Here is an 18264-nt window from a genome sequence, read left to right as displayed (position 1 = left end):
ATTTGTGAAGGCCTGCATGAGTGGGTGATGTTATTACGCTGGCATGGATACACTGCTATGTGTGCCATGGGAACTTGACGACTCTTCTACTCCCGCACAGTCATAACGTATTAAGATGTTCTTCAGAACTGAAACACGGCACCGTTTGATTTCGCATGAATCGTTGCTTGTTAGTACAGACATAAATTGGTCCATACCAATACCATCTATGTTACACATCCCTAGGCTTATAATGATTTAGCAAGATTCATAAATAATCATGTTGAACTGCACTGCCTGTGTCTGTGTCTATATTGCTACTAGACATTAGGCCTCTCATCTGCTTCCACTGGTATGTTCTACAATGGAGCTGGAGACCTGGTCCTACATTTCATTGCTCAGTGTAATTCACAACTGGGAGAGACACTAGCTGAACAACAGAATCAGGTCCAGTTGGGCCAAGCAGAGTAAGTCCATGAAACAACACACACACTCACACACTAAAATCTATAATGATGTTCAAATGTAGTATTGTATTCATATAACAATGTAATAACTTTGGGTCAAAAATGCGGATATATTTTATGACTATCTTGCAGACCAAAGAAGACTACTGACTTTCTAAGAGAAGCTATTGAGACTAGACTGAGGATGCACATCACCTACATAGAAACATGGCCACAGGTAAGGTCCGTGTTATGACGTGTCGCAGCATGAATAAGCATAAGACCGGTGCACCTTTCTATTCAGAATTTTAGACCCCCAAAAAAAAAACCTCCTCCTATTGCTCTCTCCTCAGGCGATGAGCATTCTTCTTCTGCCTTACAACATCCCAAAAAGTCTGGAACACCTTGCTACTCTTGTGGATGACATCTGGTACTATTCTGGAGACAGATCTACAGATGTGAGTGGGTCTGAGCTTATGCATTGCTCTCGAACCTTTATATGCCTGCTTGCTCCCCCTTGTTTTGGGGTACTTGCATGTATTTATTTATTTCTTTTTATTCCACAAAGAATTATGTTTCATATTTTTCAGTTATATGAAGCACCTTATCAAAAGGGTTTGTTTTTGTCACGGATGGAATGGAGCAGGGCGACCAAGTGCAGCTTGGACCAGGGTTTATTGGAGGAACTCAAAAGACAGACTGGGCAGACTGACATGACTTAACAAAACGATAACATGACTGACGGACTAACCAAAAAAGACTTGAAAACGACAGGAACCAAAAAGACATGAAGCGTGACGACAACAACAATGATCCGACGGGGAGTGAGGGGCAGATAGGACTTAAATACACAACAGGTAACAAGAGGCAGGTGAGAATGATCACACTTAATCATGGGCACACAGGAGGGGAGAGGCGAGCACATAAGCACACGGACAGAAACTAAGACAATATGCACATAATAAACCAACCGGGGACGAGACGTGACAGTTTTGAGGTTCTAATAACAAAAAAACTGCATATTCTGACAAGGTAAGTTAATGTATAAAAAGAGAACTCATTAGTTCTGTTGCACTGTGTTTATGATACAACATAACATAAACAAACACAAACGAAAAGCTGAGAACTGGCCTGACGTAACATTCATAGTTATTCAAATAACTATTACATAATTAACACGTTTATAAAACCATCTGTGTCACTCCAATTCATTAAATCCATTGATTGTCCTTTATGTCAACAATGCCGGTCGGGTGTGTGCCGCTGACGGCGGTTGGACTTCAAAATATTCCACAGGCCAATATAACGATATATAAATTACATATCAAATAACTATTATATAAGCAATAATATTATCAAACTATCTGTGTCACTCCAAATCATTAAATCGATCGATCGTCCTTTATGTCAACAATGTCGGCCGGGTGCGCGCCGCTGACGGCGCCTGCACTTCAAAATATTCCACAGGCCCATATAGCGATATATAAATTATATTTCAAATAACTATTATATAAGGAATAATATTATCAAACTATCTGTCACTCCAAATCATTAAATCCATCGATCAAATTCCTCGTCCTTTGTCAACAACGCCGCGCGTGCGCCCTGGCGTCAGCCTCGTCGTTATTCCACAGATCTAGTATATAACTACCGTATTTGCCGGTGTACAGGTCGACTCGGTGTATAAGTCGACCCCCTAAAATTCGACGGAAATTTACGATTTTATGATATATCCTTTGTATAAGTCGAGCTCAATTGTTGCATTATATTAAACTTCAAAATTCAATATGCGAAATTTATTGACGAAATGTGTTCAAATTCCGGGAGGCCGTGCGCATGCGGCTGTTTATAAGCACCGCGGAGGAGATCGCGGCCGGCGAGCTCGCGCACGCCGCCCGGCACCAATGGGAGGCCGGAAATAGCTCCAAGCCGAGCGGATCGGCACTTTATAAGCACCGCGGAGGAGATCGCGGCCGGCGAGCTCGCGCACGCCGCCCGGCACCAACGGGAGGCCGGAAATAGCTCCAAGCCGAGCGGATCGGCACTTTATAAGCACCGCGCAGGAGATCGCGGCCGGCGAGCTCGCGCACGCCGCCCGGCACCAACGGGAGGTCGGAAATAGCTCCAAGCCGAGCGGATCGGCACTTTATAAGCACCGCGCAGGAGATCGCGGCCGGCGAGCTCGCGCACGCCGCCCGGCACCAACGGGAGGTCGGAAATAGCTCCAAGCCGAGCGGATCGGCACTTTATAAGCACCGCGCAGGAGATCGCGGCCGGCGAGCTCGCGCACGCCGCCCGGCACCAACGGGAGGTCGGAAATAGCTCCAAGCCGAGCGGATCGGCACTTTATAAGCACCGCGCAGGAGATCGCGGCCGGCGAGCTCGCGCACGCCGCCCGGCACCAACGGGAGGTCGGAAATAGCTCCAAGCCGAGCGGATCGGCACTTTATAAGCACCGCGCAGGAGATCGCGGCCGGCGAGCTCGCGCACGCCGTCCGGCACCAACGGGAGGTCGGAAATAGCTCCAAGCCGAGCGGATCGGCACTTTATAAGCACCGCGCAGGAGATCGCGGCCGGCGAGCTCGCGCACGCCGCCCGGCACCAACGGGAGGTCGGAAATAGCTCCAAGCCGAGCGGATCGGCACTTTATAAGCACCGCGCAGGAGATCGCGGCCGGCGAGCTCGCGCACGCCGCCCGGCACCAACGGGAGGTCGGAAATAGCTCCAAGCCGAGCGGATCGGCACTTTATAAGCACCGCGCAGGAGATCGCGGCGCCTCATTGGACTTCCAGCGGGCCGCGCACTCGCGCACGCCGCACGGTTCAAATTTTCTAAGTGCAACGCACAATGAGATGCATGAGAAACGGCCTTGGTTCCCATCACATTTGAAGCGATGAATACGAAGTTAAATTTTATGACTCGGTGTATAAGTCGAGGTCGATTTTTTTCGGTCGATTTTGGATCGAAAAAGGTCGACCAATACACCGGCAAATACGGTATATTGTAGCGTTAACAAAGTACAAGGAAAGACGTGGGTTTGGTAAACGGCTCTTTATTTAACAAAACAAGAGTTCAACGAGCCAACAACTACTGAACTGTAACGATAAAAAGTCAAAGTCAAAGTCAAAGTCAAAGTCTCCTTTATTGTCAATTCCTCCGCATGTCAAGACACACAAAGAGATCGAAATTACGTTTCTCACTATCCCAGGGTGACAAGACAGAGTTCACAACGCACATACAAGTAAACAACACAGGAAAAATAACACAAGAAGTCAACATCAATGAACAATAAGCGTGATAGCACGCTAGCCGCTCCCGATGCACAGCAGAGTCCGGTAAGATGACAGTCAACCAGGCCACTGTGAACACGAGCACACAGCAGGCACGCACTGTCCGGTTCGTGGATCCTATCAGACGAACGCAACCCATCTTGTCGCGAACGAACGTACGCCAGGAGAATGGAACGCTGGGCGAGCTGGGTTGGCCGCAAGCCTGGCCCGACGTCTCCGTGCTGGCCCCTCTTCTGCTGCTTCGCAGACCCACTGCCGACGCATCCCAACAATGCTCCAGGACAGAGCAGTCCGAGCTCACGACACAGTCCAACCGGGGGAGGAAGAGCAGGCCAGTCCGGCGTCGCTCCATGACGAAGCAGTCCGAGCGCCCTTAATCTCTCCGCACCAAAGTCCAGAACGCCATAAAATCCACTTCCGCCGATGTTGAGCAGAACATGCCCGCCGCACTAGTAGCACGACGTATCACACGAGACGAACACACACAAAACTGCCGGACAAACACTCAGTAAACACTCACACAACACCGAACGGGACAGAGAGTGGCCGCTGCGTGTGCACGCGCCGCCATCTTGAACCATTTACATATACAAGTTGCTACACGATATAAAATATATCAAATAATTATAACATAAATAGTTCACCGCCACACGGCCCCAAGCACCGGCGTCGACTTCCAGGCGTGTGGCGGCGTGGACTTCCATCCCTGGAGGTGGCACTTTCAGCCATAGAGGTGGAAGAGAGCTCCATAGAATAGGACCGGACGTGCGTAAAAGCCATGTCCGAGCCCCATCCACCGTCCCCGGACAGCCACCCGGCCGAGCGCCGGCCCTCAAATTCCATCCACGGAGGTGATAGAGAGCTCCGTAGAGTAGGACCGGGCGTGCGTAAAAGCCATGTCCGAGCCACATCCACCGTCCCCAGACATCCACCCGGCCGAGCGTCGGCCCCCGACTTCCATCCATGAAGGTGAAAGAGAGCTCCGTAGAGTAGGACCGGGCGTGCCTAAAAGCCATCATAGTTTTTCAAACCTTCTGTGTCAGTCCAAATCATTAAATCCTTTAAACTCTTTTTCCTCCGTGTCACTTACAAACAAAGCCGCTAATGATGCCGGTAGTACGTGGGGCCCTTCGTCATCCCGTGATCGAATCTTTGTGCTTTATGCAAACAACTGCCGCGCTGCGCCGCTGACGTCACTTGAAATTCAAATTACAGTAATCCCTTGCTACATCGCGGTTCATTTATCGCGGTTTCACTCTTGGTTTTTGTTTGTTTTTTTGTTGTTTTTATTTTGAACATTTGTGAAAAAATTCACATATAAGTTGCTCCTCAGTATAAGTCGCCCCCCCACCCAAAGTACCGTCATTTCCGGACTATAAGTCGCGTTTTTTTTTTTCATAGTTTGGGTGGGGGGGCGACTTGTACTCAGGAGGGACCTATAGGTTTTTTTTCCACAAATCTTTACTTGATCATTAAGACATCACTTACTTACGAGTATAGTTGACCACTTCCCATGTTATTTTTAGTATAGTTGATCACTTCACATGCTTTTATATCTTTATCTTGAACATATTCAAAACATAAAAAATAGAGAAAACATCAAATAAAGCAATTAACACTTTAAAGCACCATATCCAAGTCCACTGTCTGCTGTATGTACACTTGCTCCATTTTTGCTCCTCTTATATTTATTATTATTATTTATTATTTTTTGTTTATTTATCATTTATTCAACACTCTTATTTATTCATTGTTTGTTCCTTCTTGGTTTTTTTGTGTTGCTTGTATGCATATGTGTACTATCTCACCGAGGGATAGTGGGAACGTAATTTCAATCTCTTTGTGTGTCTTGATATATCAAAAAAAATCGACAATAAAGCAGACTTTGACTTTAATAAAACAACCAAATAAACAAAACAAAAAACTACATCTGAAAAAAATTATATTTTCAGACGAAACTGGATGAGGGCGCTCTAAATTTCACCGTTGGCCGTGACTCATCAACTGGGTGGGCTTAAGAAAAATGGCACCAAAAAGAAACTCATATTTTGCAAGTTACAAACTTCAAGTTGTAAAATATGCAGCTGAAAACAGTAATCGAGCAGCAGAAAGAAAGTTTGGAGAACGTGATGTACCAATGGATTACTATTTCAAGTGACGTCAGTGGCGCGGCGCGGCAGTTGTTTACATAAAGGACAAACGTACCCACGTAAGGACGACCGGCATCATTAGTGGTGATCATTTCTAAGTGACACGGAGGACAAAGAGTTTGAAGGAATTAAGGATTTGGAGTGACATAAAAGGTTTGAAAAACTATTATGGCTTTTATGCACGCCCGGTCCTACTCTACTGAGTCGGGGGCTGGCGCTTGGCCGAGTGGCTGTCTGCGAACGGTGCATGGGGCTCGGACATGGCCATTACGCGCGCCCGGTCCTCTGCCATGGAGCTCTCGTGTCTGGAAGTCCACGCCGCCACACGCTTGGAAGTTTGTTTTGTTCAATAAAGAGCCGTTTACCAAACCCACGTCTATCCTTGTACTTTGTTAACGCTACAATATAGTTATATACTAGATCTGTGGAATAAAGACGACGCTGACGTCAGGGCGCACACGCGGCGATGTTGACAAAGGACGAGGAATTTGATCGATGGATTTAATGGATTTAAAGTGCACGGACGGTTTGATAATATTATTGCTTATATTATAGTTATTTGAAATATAGTTTATCTATCGTTATATGAGCCTGTGGAATATTTTGAAGTGCAAGCGCCCTCAGCCGCGCGCACCCATTGTTGACAAAGAACGATCGATGGATTTAATGAATTGGAGTGACACCGATGATTTTATAAACGTGTTATTCATGTAATCGTTTTCTTTAATAACTTTATATGTTACGTCAGGCCTATTCTCAGCTCTTCGTTTGTGTTTGTCACGTTAGCATACCTATCGTTTAGCCTGTTGCTATGTATCGAACGATCGATGGATTTAATGAATTGGAGTGACACCGATGGTTTTATAAACATGTTATTTATGTAATAGTTGTCCTAAATCACTCTATATGTTACGTCAGGCCCGTTCTCAGCTCCTCGTTTGAGTTTGTCACATTAGCATACCTATCGTTTAGCCTGTTGCTATCGTATCGAAAGATCGATGGATTTAATGAATTGGAGTGACACCGATGGTTTTATAAACATGTTATCCATGTAATAGTTGTCCTTAATCACTCTATGTTACGTCAGGCCCGTTCTCAGCTCTTTGTTTGTGTTTGTCACGTTAGCATACCTATCGTTTAGCCTGTTGTTGGTATCGTTTAGCCTGTTGTTGCTGGTTCATGACTGTTTTTGGTGTGGGATTTTGTCGAATAAATTGCCCCCCAAAATGCGACGGAGCGACTTATACATGTTTTTTTTCACTTTTTGGGGCATTTTATGGCTGGTGCGACTTATACTCCGGAGCGACTTATAGTCCGGAAAATACGGTATGAAAAAAAACTGCGACTTATAGTCCAAAAAATACGGTATACGTATATAGTCCCTGACGAGTTCTGTCGCTTTGTAGAAACAAAAGCTTATAACCTGACTTTAAATTCATCCTGTCATGTGCAGAATAAAGCAGGGTGACCAAATGTAGCTTGGACCAAGGTTGAAGGGAGTGGAGGAGAGGATGAGGGGAACAAACTGGGAGGAGAACATGGCAGGACTAACAGGGAGGCAAACAGGCAGGAACAACCAGGCAGGAACAAACAGGACGGGTAATGGAACGATCCGACAGGGAGTGACACACGGATTTTGGCAAGACAAAAGTTTTGTCGCCCACAGAAAGTAATGTGAATATCAAACAAATACCCATCCATCCATCCATTTTCTATACCGCTTGTCCCCACGGGGGTCGCGGGCGTGCTGGAGCCTATCCCAGCAGTCATCAGGCAGTAGGCGGGGGACACCCAGAACCGGTTGCCAGCCAATCGCAGGGCACACAGAGACGAACAACCATCCAAACCCGCACTCACACCTAAGAGCAATTTGGAGTGTTCAATCGGCCTACCAAGCATGTTTTTGGGATGTGGGAGGAAACCAGAGTGCCTTGAGAAAACCCACGTGGGCACGCGGAGAACATGCAAACTCCACACAGGGAGGGCCGGAGGTGGAATCGAACCCGCACCCTCCTAACTGTGAGGTGGACGTGCTAACCAGTGCTCCCTAATCAAACAAATAATCAACTTCAAATACAAAACTACATTTCATAACATTGGTGAATGACGTTGTTGTGCTATGAGAGCCATATTTGATATTTTGTGTGACTCATGATTTTGAAGGATTGCATCTATGTGGTTAGACAATGATTCAGGCAATTTATTGATGAAGTCATCAGGAATAGCAAGAAATGTAGTCTTACATGCCTCCCAGAGATCATCAAGATTTTTTTTTCTTCCAAGCTTCCTCTTTCATTCTACCCCGAACATGCTGCAGTGAATTTCTTCTATTGCCTGAGCCCGTCTCAGCTTCCTTCCAGATTGTTTGCTGAGCACATCTGACTTGAGAATGGAAAAGTGGGAAAAAAAAACTTCTTTGCTTGGAAAGAGGTTTTATTCTTCCCAATACTTGCTGAGGCTACCCGAAGCATCTCTCCCCCTTTAATGCTGTGTGTCCTGCGCCCTTTCCGAGCTCCCCAATTTATATATCCTTGCTCATTCTAGATCTTGTCCAGATCTCCACATTCCTCTATAGGAGGCGCGCAGTCCACTTTCCTTTTCAGGAAAAGCGCAATCCACTTTCCGTTTTTAGGAGGTGCGCAATCACGCTTCCTGCTCGAATTTCAGTTTTGTGCAACCCACTTAATGTGCCACATGGACTTTTTAACCTGATTCATATTTCATATAGGGTTTTGTGTAGCCTTATTGTTACTAGGCATGTATAGATATATTCTTAGTGGTATATGGAAATATACTACATAACCCCCCCACCCTTCGAGGCAATCAAACGATTAAGCAAATGGTGACATCAGCTTGCATTCAAAAATCTTATTTCGACCATTTTTCGTACAAACCAGTATTAACTACAATTTGGGAGGTCTAATTGGCTAAGTCAGACATGGGCAAACTACGGCCTGTGGGCCACATCCGGCCCACGGGGCCTTTTAATCGGGCCCACCAAACCTGAATAAATTGTATTATTAAATATTTTTTTGTCATTTTCCCTGCAATGACTGCGTTTCCCCAGTAGATAGGGAAACGCCCGCCCGCGCATTTACTCCCGGAAGCAGTGTCAGAAAGCTCGGTGCACACTCACAAGTGCATGTACGTACTTAGTAGTACGGACCTGGCGCACTCCGTGCTCTATTTCTATCAGTGCCAAATTTCCAGCTCAGTGGCCTAGTAGTAGAGTGTCCGCCCTGAGACTGGAAGGTTGTGGGTTCAAATCCCGGCCGGGTCATACCAAAGACTATAAAAATGGGACCCATTGCCTCCCTGCTTGGCACTCAGCATTAAGGGTTGGAATTGGGGGGTTAGATCACCAAATGATTCCCGAGCGCGGCACCGCTGCTGCTCACTGCTCCCCTCTCCCCCAGGGGATGGATCAAAATCACATGGGGATGGGTTACATGCAGAGGACAAATTTCACCACACCCAGATGTGTGTGTGACGATTATCATTGGGACTTTAAATTTTGAGTGTGGGCTGTGACGTCAGCATTCTCGTAATTCGCGCGCTGAGCTTTCAGATACAGTTTTACGCTAAAGCCACCCACAAACCTTCCCCTGGAATCCTTCCATTAAAGTGAGTGGCCCAAAGAAAAGAAAGGCGGACACTGAGTGCCGAGTATTTAAAAAAGAGTGGACAATTTGGCTTGACCGACGTGTATGAGCAGACGTTCAGCCACATGAACATCAACTTAGCCCCATCACAGATCTAGGTTAACGGACACCTCGGCTCTATCCTAAGAATTGCCACAACAAATTTTACTCTAGACTATGATGCACTAGCAAAAAAAGGGAGACCAACAACACTGTTCCCACTGAAAATGAAGGGGAGTTTATTGTAAAAAAAAAAAAAAAAATGCATTTTGAAAATAATTTGTACAAACAATGCAGGATGCTCAAGGACATTGATGCACCACCTGTTTGCGACGAATGTTAACTTTTAAAGGTTTTAAGGCCAACTTTAAGGAAGTGTTTCCCGTTTCCTCACCTCTGTCACCAGGTGTTTGTGAGTTAAAGCTCTGCTCTGATTTTCAGATATCCGTCACCGTGTTGCCGTTTTGATTTCTTTATTACTTTATTTAGATGTATTCTTTCGCTCATTCTTCAAGATGATGTATTTGGTCAGAATGTTTGCCGTTTTATGTGATTTCGCCTCATAATTATAAACATCTTTCCTAAATCTGACCTGCAGCTGCTGAAGTGATGGAAACTGTTATTTATAATAACAGTGTCATAATTAATGAGAATCACTGATAATAGTTTTTTGGTGAAGTATTTTTTATTAATGCTGTTAATAAATGCATTTGTTTTCAAAAAGTTTTTTTCTAGAATATCCGTGCTTTACTACCTACTAAAGGCCAAAACCTTTTATTACCTTTACGTCATTTATATTACTTCACACAAACACTACATCCATCTACTCCTGGATCGGCCCCAGTCAAAATTTAGAACCCAATTCAGCCCGCAAGTCAAAAAGTTTGCCCACCCTTGGGCTAAGTCCTAAATAACGCCCAAGGCATGCTATTTAAGAGTACCGTATTTATTCAAATTATCGCCCACATTCCAATAATTGCCCAGTGTGTGTTAGCGATGACATAAATAAAAAAACATTGATACCTCTAATTAACGCCCATGCTGCTAAAAATTTCTCCATAAACTATGATACAATTACACTCGTCACTCTGCTACAATATCGTCACACAATTACGTTATCGGGGCGTGCGCTCGAACAAGGCGATCGCGATAACATGACGTGCGCAACATGTGATGTGCGACGGTAACATGTCGCATCAATGTAGCGTCAATTGACGCACCCCGCTGTTAGAGGTAGATCAAAACAGCCGCTGTTTTAGTGTTAAGAACACCAGTGAGATGCAGGTATTGCATACTACATAAGGAAAATATACATATCGCCCATTTCAGTGCCCCTTGGCGATCGGACAAAAAGTGTTCTCTATTAATCGCCCACCCCCATGGTGGACATAAACCTTATCTAATTAGCACCCTGGGCGATAATTAGAATAAATACGGTATTTCAACTCGGAAAAACGTATTTAATTAAGGCCAAATTTCTTCCTGACAGTACTTTGAGACTTCTCTAGGAACACACATTAAAGAATAAATTAAAAACTTTCACTCTCACCACTACTCAACCATTACCAACAATGTTCCCCCAACTTTAGCCCGATAATAACACCAATACTTTGGGGATCAATGCGTTTTGTGCAATGAAGTAGATAAACCAGGCATGTCCAGAGACCGGCCCGCAGGCCAAATCCGGCGCCCGGTCAGATTTCATACAGCCCGCAGCTTCGGTCTTATAATGTATTATTTATGGCCTGCCTGCACTGTCAAACTGAATTAAAAAAAAAAAAAAAATCATGAAACTTGAAGCTGTAATTCCTCATATTGCCAAAGGTGGCAACACCACCCTGCTCTGTTCATTTCTGCCATAGCGACTGCAAAGAAAACGAGGAAAGTTGACACTGAGGGTCGTCACTGTCAAGAGAAATGGTAATTACAATACTTCACTGAAAATCAAGGCAATTGTGTTTGTCTAATTTGTAAAGAGACGGACGGTTGCCTTGTTTAAGGATTTCAACCTAAAGAGACACTATCAGACTAAACATGCTAACACATACGACAAGCTATCAGGGCACTCCCTGCGCTGATAAAGTGAAGCAGCTCGAAGCTGAACTGGCATCACGCGGGGCTGTGAGTCAAAAGTAAATATTACTAAAGCAAGCTACGAATTGGCCATGTTAATACTGTTGATGTCATGAACCTGTAGACGTGACACAAACTACTACTTTCTGAAAGATATTGTAAATGACAAGAGCAAAATTCACTTGTTTTAAGTTTTAATAACAACAGACAACTTTGCATTACTTATAACTCCTTTATAAAATGTTCATGAGGCAAAAATAAGTTTAAACTCATGTAAATTTAAGGTATTTCATAAAGTTTGTTCAATGTTATCTGACTCTTCAGATATGAATGAAAGGCAGAATTTGAGTTTTTGGAGTTGTTCACATCTGCCTGTGTGGCTTATATTTGGTATTTTGTCATTTGAAAAATAAAGACAATTGTGACAATGAAAATTGTCTTATAACAGTGTGTATTTGCATGAAATTTTTGTAGTTAAAAAATGTCCGAAAAAACTATTGGCACCCGGGCCCCTTCACTGTAACAAATCTGGCCCTCCTTGCAAAAAGTTTGGACACTCCTGAGATAAACCATGCTACTAAAATAATAAAATTCCCCCTCGGTGTTGCCCCCCCCCCTTTCTTCCCGCATGTGTGTTGATGCGGAGTACAGTAGTACATTTGAGTAACCAGGGCTAGCGAATGAGGACGCAACTGTCCATGGCCTGCTGTCCATAGCCATTGACCAATCATTAAGTAACAATGTCCATTGAGTCACTCACTGGACCAGGTCAGCGTCCAGATGTCCTGTAACAAGTGAGAATGTCTGCCAGTATCAAATAATGGTAACATGTACAAAAATGTCATTTACGCATGCAAAATCATGCTAAACATGTTCAAAGCATGAACGGGAATCTGAAACAGAAGTGAAGACAATTTAACCACATCAAGCCCCTGACCATCCTTTGGACATGGCTGACTCAGATGGGCAACACTGTAGGGCAAATAAATGGGAAAAAAACCCAAAAACAAACATACATCACAAAAATGGTCATAAAAAAATAAAGTAATCCGATCTCAATAAGGACACTTGTCAGCCACTTCAATCAATCAATCAATCAATCAATCAATCAATCAATCAATCAATCAATCAATCAATCAAGCAATCAAGCAATCAATCAATCTTTTTGCCAAGTTTGAGCATGCCAAACAAATAATTTTACTCCGGTAGATCTCAGCCTCTGTACAACATTTAGGTAGCTAACATTCAGGATGACGTGCAAAAATTGACAATTATTCTCAAACATCCCCTGATGTTAAACTCCCAGGAGGGCAAGGAAAAATTCCTACTAGGGGAAATGAGAAACCTTGAGAAGAGACCACAGATGGGAGGGTCCCTCTTCTAGGATGACCAGGCTGCAATGGAGTGGACACATAGTACACATAATACAGACAATTCAAAAAAGGCGTGGAGAGCAGGATGTTATTGCACAGCAATGACTCTGAGACTCTATGAGTGGTGTGAGTTCATCTGAATGACAGCCTGGGGGAAGAAGCTGTCTCTGTGTCTGCTGGTTTTGGTGTACAGGGATCTATAACGCCATCCAGAGGGGAGTAGTTCGAACAGACTGCAACCTGGGTGAGAAGGGTCTGTATAGATGTTACTTGCACGTTTCTTGGTCCTGGACAGGTATAAGTCTTGGAAAGATGGGAGGCCGGTCCCGATTATCTTTTCTGCAGTCCTGATTGTCCGTTACAGTCTGTGTTTGTCCTGTATGGTGGCCGATCCAAACCAGACAGTGATGGAGGTGCAGAGGATAGACTGGATGATGGCAGTATAGAAGGTCTTCAGCAGCTCCTGTGGCAGGTTGAACTTCCTGAGCTGTCTCAGATAGTAAAGCCTCTGCTGGGCCTTCTTCAGGACAGAGTCTATGTGGCCGGTCCATTTCAGGTCCTGAGAGATTGTGGATCCCAAGAACTTGAAAGTGTCTGTGGAGAGAATAGCATTACTGAGGATAGTGAGGGGTCGAAGTGGTGAAGGGTCTCTCCTGAAGTCCACTGTCATCTCCACGGTCTTGAGCAGGTTCAGCTCCAGGTGGTTTTGGCTGCACCAGTGGACCAGCCGCTCCATCTCCTGTCTGTACGCAGTCTCGTCACCATCCCGGATCAGTCCGATGAAAGTGGTGTCGTCCGCATACTTCAGGAGCTTCACAGAAGAGTCGCCTGAGGAGCAATCGTTGGTGTAGAGAGAGAAGAACAGTGGGGAGAGGACGCACCCCTGGGGGGCACCAGTATTTGTGGTCCGGGTGTCGGATGTGATGGTCCCCAGCCTCACATGCTGTTTCTTGTTGGTCAGGAAGCTGGTGATCCACTGACAGATGGAGGCAGGCACCGCGAGCTGGATGAGCTTCTGGTGGAGGATGTCAGGAGCGATGGTATTGAATGTCGAGCTGAAATCCACAAACAGGATCCTGGCGTACGTCCCTGGGGTGTCCAGGTGGTGCAGGATGTAGTGCAGTCCCATGTTGACCGCATCGTCCACCGACCTGTTTGCCCGGTAAGCAAACTGCAGGGGGTCGAGTAGGGGGCCCGTAATGTCCTTCAGGTGGTTCAACACTAACCTCTGGAAGGATTTCATGACCACAGATGTCAGGGCGACAGGACTATCGTCATTCAAACCTGTGATGGCGGGCTTCTTGGCCACCGGTACGATGATGGAGCTCTTGAAGCACGAGGGCACGTCACACAGCTCCAGGGAACGGTTGAAGACCCGTGCAAAAGTGGGTGCCAGTGTTTCAGCACAGACTTTCAGGCAGGAGAGGAACACGCCGTCTGGGCCTGGTGCCTTCCTGACCTTTTGTGTCCGGAACATCTGACACACCTCCTCCTCGCAGATCTGAAGTGCGGGCGCGGCCTCTGTGAGAGAGTAGGTGATAACAATGATGGAGGTGTGGACAGAGGGGTTGGGGGAGGTGTTTATGGTGTGTATGTCGGTTGTGATCCAGGAGGTCCTGTTGTGTGGGTGGACCGTTCAAACCTGCAATAAAACCTGTTTAGCTGGTTTGCAAGCCTTGGGTTCTCCACAGGATGAGGGGTTGGCTTCTTGAAGCCAGTGATGCTCTGCAGACCTTTCCACACTGTTGAGGGATCAGGATTGGCAGAGAGGTGTCTCTCCAGGCTCTCCCCATAACACCTCTTGGCTTTCCTAATCTCTCGGTTCAGTGTGTTCCGGGTCTGCCTGAACAGGTCCCGGTCCCCACTCCTGTAGGCCTCCTCCTTGGCTTTGCGCAGCATCCTGAGGTTTGGTGTAAACCAAGGTTTGTCGTTGTTGTACGTGCAGAAGGTCTTAGTCTGCACACACAAGTCCTCACAAAAGCTGATACATGATGTGACAGTTCATGCAGGTCTGAAGTTGCAGCTTAAAAAAAAAAACAATCGGTGCAGTCAAAGCAGGCTTGGAAGTCACTGTCCGCTTTTTCACAGTCCTCACCACAGGCTTAGAAGTTTTTAATTTCTACCTATAGGTTGGGATCAGATGAAGTAGACAGTGGTCCGAGAGTCCTAAAGCTGCACGGGGCACAGAGCAGTATGCACCCTTTGTTACGGTGTAGCAGTGGTCCAGTGTCTATATCCCTCTGGTGGGACACGTTATCTGCTGTCTGTATTTGGGGAGTTCGTGTGGGAGGTTCACCCTGTTAAAATCACCCAACCCAATGATTAGTGAGTTTGGTAGTATTTTCTCCATGTCTGTTACCTGATCAGCTAGCAGCTGCGTGGCTTCGATTGCTCGTGCGTGTGGTGGAATGTAAACAGCCGCCATTATGATCGAGGAGAACTCGCGTGGTGAATAAAATGGCAGGTTATGAAAAATGTTTCTCGGAGAGGGCTGCAAGACACTTTCAACACGTGACATCAGTACACCAACGTTCATTAATATAGAAACATAGACCATCTCCCTTTGCTTTTCCCGAGAGCTCCATTCTGCGGTCGGCGCGGACTAGCCTAAATCCAGGCAGCTGCACAGCATGGTCTGGGACGAATTTGGAGAGCTACTATTCAGTGAAGCACAGGCCGGCGGATCCGCTAACGTCCGGGTTCCGTGGGATGAGAAGCAGCAGTTCGTCCATCTTGTTCGCCAGGGAGTGGACATTCGCCAGATGAATTGATGGTAGGGGAGAACGGAACCCTCTCTGCCTCAGCTTCACGAGGGCTCCGGCGCACTTGCCATGCCGCCGTCTTCGGCATGCTGGCTTGTAGAGTGCCGCCGCTCCGGCTAAAATCTCCGTCAAACAGTCTGGGTCAGAGAAAACTGGAGAGAAAGTATCAGGAGAAGACTATCCGATGTTTAACAGTTCTTCTCTGGTAAAAGTGATCCTGGATGGGCAGCAGAAGACGCGGAAAACACACAAAATAAGACAAAGTAGCAGAGAGCGAGTCACCGAGGCAGCCATCCGCAGCGCCATCTTAAGCAGCATTAATTATATTCCACAATATCTTCGACAACATTACTTTTGACAGAACAATGGCATTTGAGTTTGGTCCCCTGGCAGTACAACACCAATCCATCATAAAATCATGGCTTTATCTCAAGCAGCTTGAACTCCAATTCAATGTGTAAACATTTACGATCTTAACAAATGTCCCTGTATTTTTGTTAGTGCACTTGTCTTTGTCTTTGTTTGTCTGTATTTTATCCATTTTTACATTTTGCATGTTTCTTGTATTCTTGCACTCTTGTACGCTGCTGACAAGAAAAATTTCACACTGTGGGATAAGTAAAGTTCAAAGTCAAAGTCAGCTTTATTTAATTTCTTCACATGCTAAAGACACACAAAGAAACCGAAATTTCGTTCCCCGCTATCCCACGGTGACAAGATATGGCACACAATAGACAATCAAGTAAACAACAGCGTGCTGAATAAATAATGATAAATAACACAACAAATAAATAAGAGGAGCAAAAAGGAGCAAGTGAGCGTACAGCAGACATTCCAGAAAATAGCGCAAAAGTGCAGCACGCTACGCAGAAGGGGGTAGCGAGTTCAGGGTCCTAACAGCCTGGAGAATGAAGCTGTTGGCGAGTCTGGTGGTGCGGGAGCGCAGGCTCCTGTACCTCTTCCCAGAGGGCAGAAGGTCAAACAAAGAGTGAGCTGGGTGACTCCCATCACTCACAATCGCGGTTGCCTTGCGGGTGAGATGGGAGGTGTAAATGTCCTTCAGGGAGGGTTGCAAAGCACCAATAATCTTACCAGCCGTATTCACTATGCGCTGCAGGACCTTCAAGTTCTATCTAATCTAATCTGAATCTATAGCCCTTTCAAAGCATAGTCATCATAATTTCTTTTATCTACGCCAAATCATCCCATCTTTTTATTCCAATAGTTGCATTACTATTATACCATCATCATTTAACTAAAGCAGTGCTTCTCAAATAGTGGAGCGCACCCCCCAGGGAACATGCTTTACTTTTGGCTGTACTAAATAATTAGACATCCATTACAGTAGTTGGGAGTGGCGGTATCACTGGAAGAGTGTGCGCAAGGAGTAGTCGCTCTACAGTGTAGAGTGCACGGAACATACGCACACACAGCACAGAGCAGGCGATGAGAAGTGCAGTGGGACACCATGGAAAAATATTGAACAGGGTTGAAAAGAACGGCGGAGAGAAACGGAGATAAGAGAATTGAGAGTCACACGAAAGCTAAGAAGGAAACATGACTAAGCGTACGTAGCGCTCGGTTTCAGTGCGACTACGATGGGAGATGAGGAAAGACCGGTGGGTTTACTGTGCCTTACAATGTTGGCAGCGGACAGTATGAAGCCAAATAAATTAAGGCAGCACTTATAAAATCATTGCACCCCAATCACGCTGATAAGATGCTTCAGGTTTTTCAGCGAAAGCGGGCTGAATATTGCCAACAATCATCCCACTTTGTGAATGCTACTTCGGTCAATCAGCAAGCACTGTAAGCATCATATAAAGCAGCGTACCAAATTGCTCAGTGCAAGAAAAAAACCACACCATTGCAGAAGAGCTGATACTACCTGCAGCCGTGGATATGGTCTCCGTCATGCTGCCTCATTTTCAAATTGTTTTATTCATTTTTGTTTTGTAGGTTAAAATGTTTTATATATTGTGCTCCTGAGTTAATGATGCTGATTACTTTGAATTGAATATTATTTATTGTTATTTAATTTAATATTATGTATGTTTATTATTTTATTGTATTTTTTCCAGCATAAAATGGCAGTTGGTCAAGAATGTATATAGTTTAAATAATTATAATTTATTTTTAATTTCAGGCTAAGGGATGCACATTGAATGTTCTGTTACAGACTAAAAAACAACGTTATTAATAGTCATTCTTTATTGTAAGATGATCTTTCTTATTTATTTATATTTTGGGAGGGGCGCAAAATGTTTTCTTCTCCCTGGCGGGGGCATCACAGAAAACTATTGAGAAGCACTGAACTACAGTAAGCAATATTTAATGTTGTGTATCAAATAATGCCTCAATCTGTCTTTGTCCTACACTGGCAGGGTAGTGTTTTCCCTTGTTGCCTTACGTCTGTTTGATTTTCTCGCTGAAGTCGAACAAACACTGGGGGACAGGTGCAATTAACCCTTATGGATAGATACCGGCATCCGTTTGCATCATGTGTTGCTTAACTCCTTACATACAGTCAACGAGTATACTCTTCATCGA

The 18264-nt window shown here is 45.2% G+C and overlaps 1 protein-coding gene across 4 annotated transcripts in view; it reads left to right on the top strand.

Annotated features, from left to right (window-relative positions):
* Positions 1 to 18264, top strand: part of coq9 (coenzyme Q9 homolog (S. cerevisiae)) — a 108869-nt gene that overhangs the window by 25375 nt on the left and 65230 nt on the right. For all 4 annotated transcript variants that reach the window (XM_068651067.1, XM_068651065.1, XM_068651066.1 and 1 more), the window contains exons 4-6: positions 304 to 446; positions 579 to 663; positions 779 to 883. In XM_068651067.1, coding sequence (XP_068507168.1) covers positions 304 to 446; positions 579 to 663; positions 779 to 883 — 333 coding nt within the window. The remainder of the gene's footprint in view (positions 1 to 303; positions 447 to 578; positions 664 to 778; positions 884 to 18264) is intronic.

This window comes from Syngnathus scovelli, chromosome 6 (assembly GCF_024217435.2).
Source record: "Syngnathus scovelli strain Florida chromosome 6, RoL_Ssco_1.2, whole genome shotgun sequence".
Lineage (NCBI taxonomy): Eukaryota > Metazoa > Chordata > Actinopteri > Syngnathiformes > Syngnathidae > Syngnathus > Syngnathus scovelli.
Note: the sequence above shows the minus strand (reverse complement) of the source record. Positions and strands in the feature narration are given on the sequence as shown.